Raw genomic sequence first — 16,301 nt, forward strand, 5'->3', positions numbered from 1 at the left:
CTGTTGATAACTTCTAAACACTTACATACTTTTATGGAGGACTGCCAGAATACTCTCAAGAAAAGCACTAAATCATTGCTTTTTAAAAGTTTTAAACTATGACTTTCAAAACTTCTTTTGCTCTCAAAATGGCAAACACAGTTAATTAAGAAGCAATATAACTAGCTGCTGAATTCAAAGGCAAAATTCTCAGTTCTCATTATGATCGTAGTTGCCTAAGTACTATAGCATTAATTTTCAAGCACTGTACCTGAGCAGGTTCCACTCCTGAGACATCTTCAGCTGCACTACTACAGCTGATGTATCTTATGGCACTAATTATTCCCTGAATAGCAATGCGCTTGTGCTCCCTGTAGTGCAAGTCTTCAATCTCTCTTCCCATCTCACCTATGGCTTTCAAAATCGATTCAACTGCAAAAAGCAATTCCCACAAACAAGTTTTAAACAAACAGAATATCAGAATGTCTGAATACAAGACTCAAATGAAAACTGAAGAGAATTTTTTGCTAAATATTAAACTGATTTAAAATTGAACTTTTGAATAATTTTAAATCCTTTTGTTGTTCACATCACATGAAAAAAAATTGAAGAATATACTTTTTCAGTCCACAAGCACCTTTTAGTATGTGCTAGCAAATAGATATCATTATTTATGTTCCAGGTGAAATTTTTGTTATATTCTTCAATATAACTGTCTTTAATTCTGATTTAGCATAATATTCAGAGTAAAACTTCTGGTGGGCAGATCTGCAGCTCAAGTTGTTACAGTTTGCCTGCAGCTCATGGACCCATGACATTTTCTGTAAGATAAGGATTTAGCATATGATACATTATTAGTTGTGAAAGAGTTTTTCTTAAATGACATGCCATTATTAATGCAAACTAAATCACAGGCCATTATTAATACAAACTTGTGTAATACCTAAAAATAACTGTGTTGCTTTTTAAATGAATTGTAGTTTTAAATGCTTGGAATAAGACTGAACTGAAAAAGGCTATAAATCTTAAAGATATTTGATAGCATACCTTTATTGTTTTTACAATATCTCAAAAAGTTATTTGGAGGTCGTGGAAAAGGGTAATAGCCACCAACGACAGTTTTCTTCATTTGAACAGCTTCACTCTGTGTTTTAGTCCACTGAATGAAGTTTTTCACTTTGGCATCCTTGGTGTATGGCTGGCCCTTGTGCCACCCTTTCAAAACAAAATGATCAGGTATCAAAGAATAAACCAAGTTACTGTCATCAGTTTTCATCTTGAAACTATCCTGAACAGTGCATAGAAAAAATGAATGGAGAAAAACTGTACCAGAGAATGCAAGGACATCTACTCAACAGTGTTTTATGAAATGCATATCTTGAATTCGTTGACTAATACTTGCATTTAGCACTGAAAGTTAGATAAGTATTGAATACTAAAAAGAAACAAAACGATGACAAAAAAATTGCTGCTAGAATACTCTCTCACAGGAGCATACAAAATAAAAAAAATGATCAAGAAATTGTTCAGTTCCATCTCGTCTTTCTTCTTTCTTTTGTAATCTCAGCAAGAAAGAACACATAAGTCATCTTCACAGGTTTCAGCCAGGACTTTTGCTGAAAGGCAATGTGTATTTATTGTTGGCTGATTTAAAACCAAGATATTGACTAAATGCAAGTTTCAACAAATAAATTATAATCTGAACATGTAAGCTTCTAACTGTGAATTGAAATAGATCTCCTCCAATGCTTTGCAATCTCTAGCTGCAGTTCTCATTTAGGACCCAAATGAACATAAAATGAATTAAAGTTAGAATGAGGAAAGCTGAGAGTGAAACATTTAATTAGAAAGCCAAGCACAAACTATACTGAAGAAAAGTGAGGAAGAAAAATCTTAAGCTCTTCATTTAGGAACAAATTAAATAAATATTAGAAATCTGTTAAGAAAAAGATAAGCTTGCTTTGCTAGCCCAAGTAAGCACAAAACGCCCTACCCAGCTTGTCAGGAAAGACTGTGTGTATACAATTGACTAGGTTCAGGTGATTTTCTAGCACATATTTTTCTCTGTTCCTACTTGTCAGTGGTAGGATTCAGAATGGGTGCGTGGTCTTTTAGGAATACTAAAGAAATGAGCTGGATAGATAAACATGGGAAAGCTACACCTATCAAATTTTGTACTCCCTTGCAATTATGCCAGTACACCACTCGCCTCCAATACTGTGCTGCGACCTGTCTCCTGATTCAGGAGCAAATGTGCCAGAAACAGCTGTGCCTCATCCTGCCTGTGACATGCTGACTGACAGTATCTAGCGTACAGTATTGTAGGACCACAAAGAGCACTGTACTGCAGCAGAGACTACTCAAACAAGACCAGCTAGAAGGAATATGCTTTCACTGCAGCCTAGCACCACAACCCTTCCCAGGCCACATAATCTGCATAAGGCCTTGCACTTTGGGAAAGAAGAACGTAAGAGCTCTCCAAATATTTTGGGGAAAAAAAATAACTAAGATAAGTTTAGCACAACTATACTGAACTTTTTTTGTAATAAGGAAATGTGTAATCAAGAAAAGCTGCAAGTGCTTTTTTCTTCTTTTCTTTTTTTTTCTTTCTTTTTTTTTTAAAGGAAGTGGTCATACGCATTGTTACACTATTAAATGATTAAAACAGACTGGAAAGAATTAGTAAATATTTGACTTAAGCTAATAATAGTTACGCACTTTTTCATAAGATACACCAGATACATCCATTAATGCCTCACTAGAATGCAGCTTGCCCCCCCTCCTTTTTTTTTTTTTTGCAATGTAATTATAAATTCAAAGTTAGTTCTGATAGGAAAACTAATGAAAACTAATGCTATGCACTACATTTTTTGTTATAAAAACAGACTTTTTTCTCTGTTTCAATGAAAATCATTGAGCTTGAAATCACTAAAATATCTTTTCCAAAGAAATAAGATTATAACTACATAAAACTAAAACTAGTTTAAGTTACCTGTAATGAACATTTGACTTTCATTTGAAGTCGTAAGGTAAATTGTCCTAGAAGGATTCTCTGTGATGTCCCGTACCACTCTCATCTGTGTACACACCAAGTATGTCACTAAAGAAAAAAATTACTTCAGTTTTCCCTGATACTTCATTGATTTTAGGATTTCAAGGCTGATTATACTGGAGTAATTTTAAATAAGTGCTCAAACCCAGACATTTCACTTCTTGACCCTGCAAATGCTTCAGCATGTATTCAGCCTTCATTAGAAGTTACAACATGGGGATATAAGTCGATTTTCAACTTGAAAGAACTGTGCAAGGAAACATATTAGCACTAAAACATAAGGAACTTCATCAGGTAGGATATCAGTGAAATAAACAGTAACAATATGAACAATAGACAGTTGGGTTTTCTAAAGAAAAAAGGATAACAAACATAGAAAGCAAAAGAAATCATGAGGTGCCACTGCAAAAGTTCTAAATAGAGTATAAACTCACTCTTCAGTTAATATCTCATTTAAACACAGGAATGTCATTCTTTGTCATTTCCCCACAACACAAGAGGAATGCATCCATAACCTTAACAGGGCTGTGCAGTTGGTTCTGCATCATATGATATAAAATGCACATGACACCAACCAGTGTTAATGGAAGGGTGAGTGCTTGAAGAGAAAGAAGGCAAGAGGAAATATTTGAAGCCCTTTTAAAATCCATAATTAAGGTTTCCCCAGTTTGAAATTCATCATTATTAGCTCACATGCAATAACTAATGCAGCTGGGTGATGATTTCTGTTTTGTCAAAAAATGTTTATTCAAGGAAATTAAACTTTTCCACTTTCATCTTTCCCTTCCCCCACTCCTTCCTGTTATAATTGTTCTCCCATCTATAAATAATCACTTATTTACAGGACAAAGGGAGAAGGAGATTTTAATAGTTGCCTTCTTACTTTACCTCTGATGCAAGTGACACTGAAATTAACCAGATCAGAAAAAAGTCATGCCTAGGCCATACTGCCTATTTGCCTAGGATATACTGGCAGATTACAGTATGATAAGGGTTGCCAACATTTAAAGTAATGTATTTTGTTTTTAATTTTGAATAACTGATCAGCTATTTTCTGATTTGAGGAGAAAAACTGTGGCAAATTTATCTTAGTCAATGGCAATTATATTTAGAATTTGAAATTAGTGACCAACTAGAAAAACATTGCAAGTAATTAAGTATTATAAAGAGAGAAATACTTGGGTGAATATGCTCAAACACATCTGGCTGAGACGTTGCAAATAATTCCAGAATGAATGGTTGGTCTGAGGTCCCATCAATAGCATGTGCCCAGCGATAGAGCCAGAAGTCTTCACCGTGCTCTATATAAACAAATATCAAGAAAAACATATAAATATTTCTTCAAAAAGTTAAAAATGATTTGACAAATTTTGAAAGTGATATTTATAGAAAAACCTCTCTTTCTTGCTCTTTCAGCCCTTCCTACAAATGTCACAAGACCAATAACATCACAGGAATGATTGTTTGGCAAGTCATCCAGTTCTGACCTAAAAACAAAACAGAACAAAAAAGTTGGTGTTCATTAATAATAAAACATAAAGCTTTCTCAGAAACGTCTCAGAAGAAATTTCCAATTAATATTCTATGCAATTTAGTAAAAATTGAAGTTCCAGCTCGAGAAATGACAAGCCTTTATTTTACCTTGTGATAAATCGATATTTAACTTCAGGTAATCCCCATTCTGGCTTCACCATTTCTTCTGGAATAATACTTATTTTAGTAGGTGGGTCTCGAACATTCAAGCTGATTTCTGATGAAGAAAAAAAACACAGTAGCATTTAAGGTATGAATACAAATTCAAAAATTATTTTCATTTTAACTAAAAAACAAACCAAAACCAAGTAATATTTCTTAAGTGAAGTATTCTAACTTCATCTCACTGCTTGGGAAATTATTAAGCGAGTCTTAGGACTTTAGTTTTCATCTGGATAGAGTAAGGCATTCAGGTATGGTATTCAACAATGCAATGTTATAATCTGAGCAATGCTAAACTTCCCAATTCTCTACATGAGCCAATTTATTCTGATCCAGCCAGATATTTTAAAAAACAACAACAGGTACTAAAAGAATATTAATTAGCTATGAAATACTTCTTACACTAGCTTCATTCTCAAAGGTCACTACAGTTTAAAACTGACTTGCAGAGAATGAAGTATAACAGAAGACAAAAACTAACAGATCAGAACTTCCACCTGGTTTATGTTCAATTAGTTATTAACATGATTTAAATATGCCATGGCCATGCAGGAAAACAACAAGTCTTTTCATGTGTATTCTATAGCCCCTGAAAAATTAAATTTAGCAAGCAGACTGCTTAGATACTGTATAATATGGTGGAGTGTTGCGGAGGGAGGGGGGAGAGAGGAGAGTTCTGCGACCAGATAAAAAATATGGGAGGAATGGTTTCAGCATCTAAAATATGCAAGGCGATACTCTATTGCATCTCTCATAACAAGGCAAATCTTGCTGATATTCAAGACTGATTCATTTTCTACAAGATATTTTGATTTGGGTAAGTAATTGGATTGTAGTAATGCAGCCAGAAAAGCAATTAAATAGGTATCAATAACATATACAGTTGTTTATATAGTTATACCAGGCCCCTCACACTTAAACTAGGAAGATATACTTAACATCAGACCCTCTACTTCAGAATTTTCTTCTGGCTGTTGCAAGATGCATACAAATGTATCTTGAGGACAAGTGTGGTTTGCACCTGGTGTTTCAAGACAGTATGTCACAGAAAATTCCTAAGAAAAACGTTCCTTGGTACATTCATCAGTAGTTTCATCATTTTGAGATTAGGTGAAAGTCATATACTCAACTTGGGACTGTACTCTGGGATGATTCAGAAGCTAAGGTCAGTCCAGCCTATTAAAAACAGCAGTTTTCATCAGTACCACACAAATTCAGTGATCTGTGAGATGCACGTTACCCAGAGGCTTCTTGGTGAAATTCAAGGTGTCAGTAGCAACTATTCAAGCTCTAAGAGCCACAGCTGCAAACTGCAGAAGCAAGCAATGTAGAACTCACTTCATAAAAATCTAGGACTGTGCCAGAAGCATAGCATCTTGCAAGAACTTTTAATCTTGAAAACACTTTCCCTTGCGGCTTAACAAACTCTTGTTTTGTTATCTCTCCAGATGCATTTTAAACAATTTACAGGTGAATGATTGTAAGAAAGCATTGGAAAGGTGGGATGTGATAGAATTACAAATTGGAAGCAGATTATGAAAAAAGTAATGCTTACTCAAGCAATTCAGTGTAACTGATTGCCTTAACCAGCTAGCTGAAGAATGTTTTGAACACACAGTATGCACCCTTTAAAAACTGAAATATTGCCCCATATTGGGGTATATACGGGTTAGGGAACATTCAAAGAATATCAGAGACTTTTATACATATTTTTATATTAACCAAGAAACTACCAAGGCATTAAATTTCACCTATATTGTCACCTGACCAACAAAAATCCCCCAAAAACACACATGCTCAAGAGATTCAATAAATTTGATATGCCTTAGAAAATTTTTTGGATATTCTGGTCTCTATAGCCTCTCTTTTTACAGGCCGTATGGAGATAAAATCCACTAGTCCACAGCATGATATGCTTTGTAAGTTCATATAAAAAAAAAATGAATTTTGTGCTGAGAAGAAGATACTGTAACATTGAGAAGGATCAAAAATTATTTTTTTTACAGCACATCTGCAGTCTGAAAGTACTCCACAGCATGTCACTATGCAGCAATTGTTTTAATTCTTCCACCACGTATCTATTATCATGCACTGCCCGTTGGCCCCATTTTCCATGTTGATCTCTACATCAACATTTCCACTCCACTAACACTTACAGAAATCAGTAGTGTAATGTCAATCAAGCCATTAAAAAAAAAAAAGTGATATTTGCTCAAAGAGAAAGTCATCTCAGATAGCAGATTTTATTATGTCATTTTGCTGTAGAAAGGTCTGTGGCAATTATAATTGCTGTCAGGCTGGCTTGTAAGCAACATCAGCTTCCCCCCCCCCCCAACTTCCCTTCCTGGCTAAACATTTCTCTCTTCTGCCAATTCATCACAAACACTTCAGACATTAAGATCTGTTTTAAGGCAAAAATACACTGGACAGAGAATACACTGCTTCTGGCAGTGAAAATATTGTTTATTTTCATGCAGCTGCAGCAACTGCATCAGGAGACTGTCACCATTAGTAAGTTATATATACACATCAACCTTCACTAACATGCATATTTGTTTGTTTCAAGGAAGGTATTTGAATTTTCTGATTGTTGGCCGTTATTTTGTTGAGTATGAGCATGTAAGGGAAAGAACTCATGTTCAGGGAAGTAGGCGTGAAAAAAAGTTGATATAATGTAGTTTGGATAGGCTATTTTTGTTATACTGCAGCACTGGTATTTCTGTAGCATAGCTCTCTTGAATATCCGTCACATTAACCAACAGCAGAAAAGAAACTTATTTTTTGCCACAGAATATTCTTCATCTGTGCACTCTCCATGCTGCTACTGTTTCAGCAAAGACAGTGGTCCTCATTACAACTTTTATTCAATGGAGCTTTGCAGATAGACTTTAGTGTATAGGATAAGCCCCAGTGTAAGAGTCAGATCATGTGATAATGAGATTCAGTGATCTGGAAGAAGGTGTGAGCAATGCACAAATAGTATCTGTATTATTAATCAGGAAGCAGAACTAGATTAAAATACAGTACCAGAAACCTGCGCTTACAACCCCAATACTTGAAATTAGGAGTCAGATTTTTTTCGTCTTTCTTAAATAAAGATTTTAACTAATTTTGGCAAAAAACCTTGTACATGTGATCCAAATATAAACAGGGAAAAGTAACTACCCAGATGCTAAGGAACCCATCAGAGCTAATATTTAAGGATATGTACCACATCAGTTAATCTCAGCAATGGGTCACTTTCCATTTTATTTCTGTGAAGAGCTACATTTTACCTATTCTTGTAAAATGGCTAAGAGATTCTTTTCATCCACGAGACAGAGAAATCAGAGAGAGTGTCTTGGTCATTGGCATGAATGAATTCTCATGAGTTATCCACAAATGAATTCAGTTAGCTCTACCTTTCAGCAATTTCTAATTCTATTGACAATTAAAATATGTGAAAAGTCAGCATTACTAGAACTTGAAACAGAGAAATGAAGCATTAGGATAAGTCTCATTTGCCTAGTGCAGTGAGAGAGAAGAAATCTTGGCATTTGAGTAAGAGGCTGGTAATGCTTTCTGTAGGGACACACATGTAAACTTTCTTTTCCATCCTATTCTGCAAACATCTTCCAGTTGAATAGTTCCCAAAGTCTCCAGTAAGAGTTTCAGTCTTCAGATCTCCTGAATAGTAAGAAATTTCTCACACAGGGAGAAATGGTGCTGAGGATGGAGCGCAAGGTCACAGGAACAAAGGCAAGAGGCTCCCTCTTAAAACTGGGAATAGAGGGTCCATTACCAAAAGGGGCACCAGTAAGACAGGATGCAAGGCTGGAGGCAAAATATACCCAAAATGTGCCCATCAGGTCTACGCCCATCAGATCATAACCCATGCCTGCGGACTCCCATCAACACCCTTTTCAAAAAGGCATCTGTGTTTTATCTGCTTTGAAAAACAAGCCAGAAGTATACCACTCTAGTGATGAGAAGGCCACCTAACTTCACTGGCACTCTTGTAACTGTCAGCTGAAATGGTATTTCATTTTTACAGCTATATTTCATTGAATCAAAACAGATTTCTGCAATACTTAACCAATCGTAGCAAATCTCTTCATCTGTGAATCCCCTGGGGTTGGCTGTGTTTTAAATGGATAACTGGTTTTGATAGCATACTGCTCAAGAAGAAGTACTGTGCCAACCTTCATACTCTTATACCATTCAGGACATAATGAATTCCATAACACCATTGACATCATGCCTGAACCATCAGCAACTTCAAAGTATGCCTAAAAGAAAGAGAGACAAAATACATTCATTTGTATTTATCATCATTCCGGTAGTATTTCTTTTGGATAATGCATCAGCTATTATGTCAGCATCATGAACAACTTCTCTGCTGATTACAAACAGATGCAGAGTATGTTCCAAAACTTGCACTGAAAACTGGAGAAATCTCCGATTTCTGCATAAGAATTCATCCACAGCCACCCCTGCCCAAACTCTTATCCTTCCACTGCTCAGTAGTGGTAAGTAACACAAATGTGACTCAACATTCTTCAGAGGAGATTCAGGAAGTATCATACACAAGAAACAAGAGAAAAGAGGAAAAAAGAAAAAAGGGGAAAAAAAAAGTCTTCCTTATTAGAGTAGCACTTCAAAATGTCCATGAAGAGAAAGTGTATTTTGAAGGCTGAATTATTACAAGATCATTGCATAAACCGTCATGATCAAAATATTATATAGGACTGATTTTCAAGCAAAAAATGATTCAGAAAACAAACATTTTGTTAAAGCTAAAATATAAGACTGCATTGTGAACCATCCTCTTTTCACTGTAATTCTGCTTGTGACAAAGATTTCTACCTCAATTTTCTTTTTCCCTCCTTTTTTTAACTGGGAAAACTTTGAATCCTTAACTGAGCAAATCTTGGAGCACTGAAAGAGAAAAAGCTTTTTAAACTGTCTTATAATGGTCTTATAAGGTAGCAATCCACCACAAAACAAATCTCAGCTCTATCAAAATGCCTCATTTTATCCACTCACCTGTCAGCCTCAAGCAATCATCTGCTTTTGTCCATACTACCACTTACACTCTTTAATATTATCATTCCTGGACATATCCAATGCCTACATCTTTTACGCCCTTCCTGTTTTAAATCCCTCTTTTCCCAATTCCAAATAATACACAGATATTATACAAATTAATTCTTGTTAGTTCATTTTCATATTGCAAATTATGCACAAACCATGCACATTTGAAATTAAACTATTATATCATAATATCTTTTGTTACTTCATTGGTCTATCTAGTAACAATAACAACACACAATACTTTTTTTTTTTTAATAAAAGAAAGAAAAGAGTGCATAGAGCAAAAAGCATGCAAAATTTCTCTCCTAATTTCTCCAGCTAAATCAAGTCTGGGTATTGATTCTGCAATTAATACCAAGAAACGTGACTCATGAACTTTCATGAAAGTTAGGAATACCATCTAGACTGTCTACTGAGAAATACCTCCAACAAAAGACAAAGGCTTATCTTCATGTGGAAAGGGAATGGAAACTTGGAACAAGAGAACACCACAGCCTTTCATCAAAAAGTTTCATATACCTCTCTCCCCATGAAAGAATTCACATGGGTTACTGGACCTCTTCGGAAGTGAAGAAGGGAGGGCAGCATTTTACAAGAAGCACTACACAAAAATAACCATTAGAAAAGCCATTAAGAATTTTACAGTAAACTAACCTAACCATCTGGAAGTCATCAGATGAAAGAATTAGGGGAAACAGATTGTTAAGTTTTCTTTGCTTATGTTTTTTGGTAAAAGATGAACTAACTCCTGCTTCCATAGCCAGACACCAAAAAAGTTTAGTCTGTTAAGCTATTAAAAACTCCAATTTTATTTATTTATTTATTTTTTACACAAAAAGCTCAACTGAAACACATGCCCCAAACTTTGAACATATGATCACTAAACCCACCATTTCCATACTTTTAAGGGCTTACAATTTTTATAAAGGTAGCCTTTTTAGCATAAATTCACTACAGCATAATTCTTAACTGTATGTGCTATATGGGAGCAATAATTTCCCAACATCCTATAACTATTGTTCAAGGGTGCTAACCAATGTCTTTATCCCTCTTTACCTGATAGGGCATATCCACTTTTTTGTCTGGTTTCCCGTAGTACCTTAGTCTAGATTTGTGTAGGACCCTCACGAGCAGTGGCTGGAAGTGAACTCTGCTTCTCCAGGTCATTTCCAGCTGACCAAGAGAAGTCAGCTTGGAGACTATGGAAAAAGAAAAAAGACCAAAACGGAGTGTTAATGGTTGAACATTCAAGTGGTTTTTAGTAGTAAAGGTCACAGACCAGAATTTCACATGTATTTCTTAATGTTTCTGACATTTAAAAAGGCTTATTTGCTAATACTACACACCCTGAAACCCTGCTCTGAGCTACCTGCACACAGTAGTTATTTTTATTTTTTCACTTAAAAGGGACCAGTAACACTTTTAAAATTAAACAGAAGTGTTTGTCAGATGAGCAAAAAGGCTACTACAAAACACATATATTTTAACCTGTAAGAACCCCACATTCCTGCAGTAAATTCTGCACACGCCTCCACAGTTGGCTCCATGAGCTGGCACGAGCCCCTTAACAGAGACCGCATTTTCAGCAGCGGTTATTAGGTGTGAGTGCTCGATCCCAAAGACCAGCAAACAGACTGTTACCGGAGCAGACCTTTTTGAAACCTGAGAAGATCGGCGCCAGCACCAAAGCCACATGTTTTCAGTAAATGCTTAGAAAAAATTAAAAAGTCCTCTCGCAAAATAATAAGAGTGTGCATAGGCTGCGAGACCTATGATGACGTATCCTTACTGGCACAGCGCCTCATACAACCAGAGGATCACTTCTGACCGTGGGGCCCGGCGCAGGTGAATAAATAACGTGAATAACCAGGCAGCGTGGGTGGCTTCAGCAGCGCACGCCTTCCCGGGGTGCGAGGCCGCCACTCTGCCCGGGAGAGGCCCCTCTCCCCCCGGCCTCCCCAGAGAGGCCCCTCTCCCCCGGCCTGCCCGGCCTCCCCAGAGGCCCCTCTCCCCCGGCCTGCCCAGAGGCCTCCTCGCCGCTTACCGTCGACGTCCACCGGCGCCAGGGCCTTCTCCGCCACCCACATGTCTCCGTAGGGATCCTCGTTGTTCCAGAGGGGGAGGTAGTGCTTCTTCTCGCCCCGGAGCGGCGGCGGGCGGCGGCGAGCGCGGGGGGCAGCGGCGGCGGCGGCGGCGCCCCCCGCCCGCTCCAGCCCCTCCAGGCAGAGGAACCCGTAGTGCAGGCGCTTCTCGTCGTAGAGGTAGGCGCAGCGCGTGAGGCGCAGGCGCGCGCCGGCGCGCAGGTGCGCGCGCTGCACCAGGCCGTTGAGGTGCGGCGCCAGGTAGCAGCGCTGCTGGCACGCGCCGTCCGCGATGGTCACGTCGTACCAGTACTGGGGCGCGGCGGCGGGCGGCGGCGGCGCCTCGGCCAGGTAGCGCTCCACCGCCAGCACGGTGACGGGGGGCGGCTCCGCAGGAGCCACGCTCAGCTGGGAGGAGCCCCGCACCTCCTCGAAGACCCTCTGAATCCAGGAGGCCCCGCTGGCGGCGACCCCCCGCCTCTCCTCAGCGGGGCGGGCGCTCCCGTCGCGCTCCGGGGTAGGGTCCTGCATGACAGCTTCCTCGCGGCCCTCCCCCCCGCGCCGCCGAGAGCGAAAGCCGGGGCCCGGGCCGCCGCTGGGGAGGGGGAGGGCGGCGGGACTCGGCGGCCGCGGCCTCCTCCTGTCACGGGCTGAGCCGGGGCGCCGCCATGGCGCGAGCGGGGGCGGGACTGCTGCGCGCGCGCGCCGCGTTCCATTCAAAGCTCCCAACGGTCACGGAGGGGGAGGGGAGGAGCCGGCGGGCCGTTGGGGGAGCCGGTGACAGGAAGGCGGCGGCGGGGAGCGCTCGGCGGAGGGCGAGAGGTGATGAGGGAAGCGAAAGCGAGAGGAGCTGGTGGGAGGAGCGGAAGGGGGGAGCGGTCGAAGGGACGCCGACACCAAACAGCTGGGTGGCCGCGAAAAGGTGTTGTTCGGAGCGTCTCGATTCTCGACATCTCCTGCAGCTGCCCGGGGGCTTGCTCCTGCGGTCTAGTCTCGCCCTCGGCGGGACCCAGCTACACCGGCACTGCTCAGGCGTTAGAAACCGGGTGTGGGGTCTGGAGCTCCAGGAGGCCCCTCTGTACCGGCTTGCCTGTGCTCCAGCGTCGATCGGCAGCCCTCCCTCGTCGTTTCCTCCTGTAGCATTTCTGCAGAGCTAGCATGTCATCTCTGAGGGTTTTTTTATTTTTTATATTTTGCTAGGGTAAACAAGTCAGGATCTTTCCATCTCTTGAACAATAAATAGGCTCTTTATTCCCTAGATCATCTTAGCGACCTTTTGCTGCACCTGTTCCTCCTTCAGTTCTTTTTTTAATTTGACCAGTTTCATAATTACTCGATGTTGCATCCATAGCAGGATGAATATATTCCTGGTTGTAGTGGAAATGTCTCAGTGCTACCTCCTAAAGTTGTATTTATCTTTTTCATAGCTGCAGCATGTTGACTGTCATAATCATCCTGCTTTTGAAAAATTCGCCTGTGTCTTTCTCCTTTGTTGTTTCTAATAACATCTGTTAGGAGAAATTCTTATTATTGGTCCCCAAGTGTGTGACCTTACATCTTTTACTATTGAATTTCACCCCACTGCTACTCCAGGTCTCAAGATCATCCTGTTCTCCTTTATGATATCACAATCATTTATGGTAGTAATGAAATTCTGGGGATTAAGGACTTTATATTTAGTACTTACTACCTCTTGCTTGAAACAGTCCCTATTTTAATCTCTCTTCGTTGCTTTGTCTCTTTGTTTTTGGTGCCATCTATAAATCTGATTGGAATTGATTTTTATTTTATTTTTAAGAAGAAATGTAACAGGCTATGAAGCAGCAGTACAGAGTGAGGAGAGAAAGGTGAAGGTAAAAGGGCAGGAAGAGGAAGAAGAGAATCTGTTTCTTTTATTTTTAGTGTTGCTGGTCCAGATAAGCCTTTGAAAATGTGAAAGACGTGGGTCTTAGGTTTGGCTGCAACTTAGAGCTGCTTCAAATGCTGGGCCGAAGCAGTTCTCTATGAGTTCGCGGCTTGAGAATTATTGTGTTCTCAGTCTATTGCCTTTGAGATTATGGAGCATTTGCCTTAGGGAAGCTGGAAAACTTGTTGCTTGAACCATTTAAAACAGGTTGAAGAATTAGATGCTGTGTTATAGAAACAAGCCTTTATTGGCCTTTGGACTGGAATTCTTGGATTTATGTAACAATGCAGCCCTTAGTGAGAAAATTTAAAACAAATCAGTTGTGTTTATGTTGAAGCCAGGGTGTTGAATGAAACTTTAATGCACTCTTTTTCTTTTTTTTTGGTGTACACATGATCTGTTGTGTGGACTGATAAAATTGTATTTATGTTTTTAAAAAATGAAGAAAACCTAAACACCTTTTTATTAATGTTGCGCAGGATGAATGTTTCACATTACATACAAGCCTTACCCGGAGGTTTGTGGCTTAGACTTTTTTCAACTAGCAAATGAGTCATCAGTTATAATGAGGAAATCTGTGGACTGTTCCTGTCTTTTCTGCACTTTTGTATGTGGTTGTGATACAATTTGCAGAAGAAAGGTATCCTATTTGTAGCTGTGCTAATTGTTACATGTACCACTGTCTTCAGGATTTTTTATTGTAAGTCACTGAGGTTTCACTCAGGAAAGCTATGAAACTATCTTTTATAGACTGATAGTAGAGTAATACTTTATAATTTTAGATAAATTTGTATGTATTGCACAGTTTTGTAGTTCCTTCTATGTACTTGCTCCTGTTATCTTCTTGCTCACCAGCAGAGGTCTAGCAAACATACCAATTTCAAAACTGAAGCAGAGCAAGTATCTTTCTGCTCTACAGAATTATCAGCACTGGAAGATTCTGCCCTTCCATTAAGTTTTATTTACAGCAACAGCATGTTTTTATGACTGGCTCTGTCAGTCAGTTTCTCTCACTCTGGTTAGTTTGCCACACCTGACCAATGGGATAGAATCTGTAGCTGTATTGGAAACTGGAAGTGAAGAAATTCTCTGGAAGCACTTGGACGATCATTAATGATGGGTGATGATTTGTCAATAGGTGGCTATATTAGAATCACGGAAACCACAAGTGCATCATGTTGAACCTGTTCCATCAGAGCATGTAAAGAAACTCATTGAAGACAATATGATTATTCACATACCTAAGACCAAGCATGTACTTAAATGCTAAACTGTACCAGTGTCTACCTCTGTAGGATCAATACATAGGCTCAAATTGTCAGCAATACTTAGGAGCCAGTGCTCTGTTTGTATATACAATGTGCCTTAAAAATACCCCACCAGTTAGCCTCTATAGTAATGCTTGTGAGGAACAGGCTATGTTTAGTAGGAAAAGTTTATTACACTGTGGAAAAATACTACATTTAAGGTGTTGGAGAAACAAAAGGCACAAAATAATACAATGTGCTGTAGGTAAAAAAATAAAAATAAAAAAAATTTGCTTTTACACAAAATCATAAAGCTCACCGTAAAACACATTTTTGCCACAAAATGCTTTGGGAACAAAAATAAAATAGCCTTTCCAATGTGTTTCACCATTATATCCTAGGTGCTTTTGTTAACCCAACCTTGAAAATAACAGGAAGTGATTAAACAATGCTAAAACAAGATTTGAGGTGATTATCCAGTAGACATCCTCTTTCCCTTTAATTAGCAGTAGGCACTTTGAAGAGCAGTTTAAGAAAGTGATGGACTATCAGCAGGAATACCTCTTACACTTCTGTTTTGTGGAAGTTTGATGTATTGCACAGGTTTTAGGATCTACAGAAAAGCCTTTTTATAGAAATTGCAGGTTTGCTCATGTTTCATTTAACTTAAATACAGTTGTCTAAATATGGAACTAAACTCATAAGCTAGTCTTTACGATAGTCTTTGGAGAAACAATCTCACTGCAGAGTAATTTGGTACCATGGAACAAACTACTTTAAAAAAAATTTTTTTTTCACTTGAGCTCCATTGGAGAAAGTAAATACAAAATACGTAGTTTGGGTGATATATAAGGTAACTTGTGTTGTGTGTGTGTGTGTATATAGCTCCATCTTACTGCCTAGCTGTAACCACCTTTATTGCTGGTTTTTGACTGGGCCCAGAACTGCAACTGTAGGAAAAGTCATGCTTATGACCAGACTGTTCAGGCTGTAGCAGCATGCCTGTGAGGATTTGGGGAGACAGGCTTTCATGAATGGTTAAATTGAGCATATTGAATATCTATTTTTAGATTTATAACTTAGCCCAAAATGGAGAAATTTGAAATGGGGATTCCTTTTCACTGGAATGGCAAAAAGATACAAAGACCAGTAGACCAACTTGCCAACCAATTTTCAAGTTCCGATTCCTGAATTTTTGTACTTTTTTTTCTCCACAGAAAAGCCTGCCTGTTTGTTTGTCTGTTTGTTTTTGGTGAAAGAAGAAGTTT

The 16,301-nt window shown here is 39.0% G+C and overlaps 1 protein-coding gene and 1 long non-coding RNA gene across 2 annotated transcripts in view; one reads left to right on the forward strand and one right to left on the reverse strand.

Moving 5' to 3' along the window:
- RADX (RPA1 related single stranded DNA binding protein, X-linked) overlaps positions 1-12,420 on the reverse strand; it is a 30,413-nt gene extending 17,993 nt beyond the window's left edge. Inside the window, exons 1-9 of the mRNA XM_013946289.2 lie at positions 11,844-12,420; positions 10,856-10,998; positions 8,802-8,994; positions 4,673-4,781; positions 4,427-4,518; positions 4,210-4,332; positions 2,972-3,079; positions 1,027-1,194; positions 251-411 (exon numbers count right to left, since the gene is read on the reverse strand). Of these exons, the coding sequence (XP_013801743.2) occupies positions 251-411; positions 1,027-1,194; positions 2,972-3,079; positions 4,210-4,332; positions 4,427-4,518; positions 4,673-4,781; positions 8,802-8,994; positions 10,856-10,998; positions 11,844-12,411 (1,665 nt within the window). The 5' untranslated portion in view covers positions 12,412-12,420. The remainder of the gene's footprint in view (positions 1-250; positions 412-1,026; positions 1,195-2,971; positions 3,080-4,209; positions 4,333-4,426; positions 4,519-4,672; positions 4,782-8,801; positions 8,995-10,855; positions 10,999-11,843) is intronic.
- The window catches only part of LOC136993288 (uncharacterized), a 41,437-nt gene continuing 37,117 nt past the window's right edge, over positions 11,982-16,301 (forward strand). The window contains exon 1 of the long non-coding RNA XR_010885549.1: positions 11,982-12,060. This is a non-coding gene — a long non-coding RNA (uncharacterized lncRNA). The remainder of the gene's footprint in view (positions 12,061-16,301) is intronic.

Source organism: Apteryx mantelli, chromosome 13, assembly GCF_036417845.1.
Source record: "Apteryx mantelli isolate bAptMan1 chromosome 13, bAptMan1.hap1, whole genome shotgun sequence".
In the NCBI taxonomy this organism is placed as follows: Eukaryota; Metazoa; Chordata; class Aves; order Apterygiformes; family Apterygidae; genus Apteryx; species Apteryx mantelli.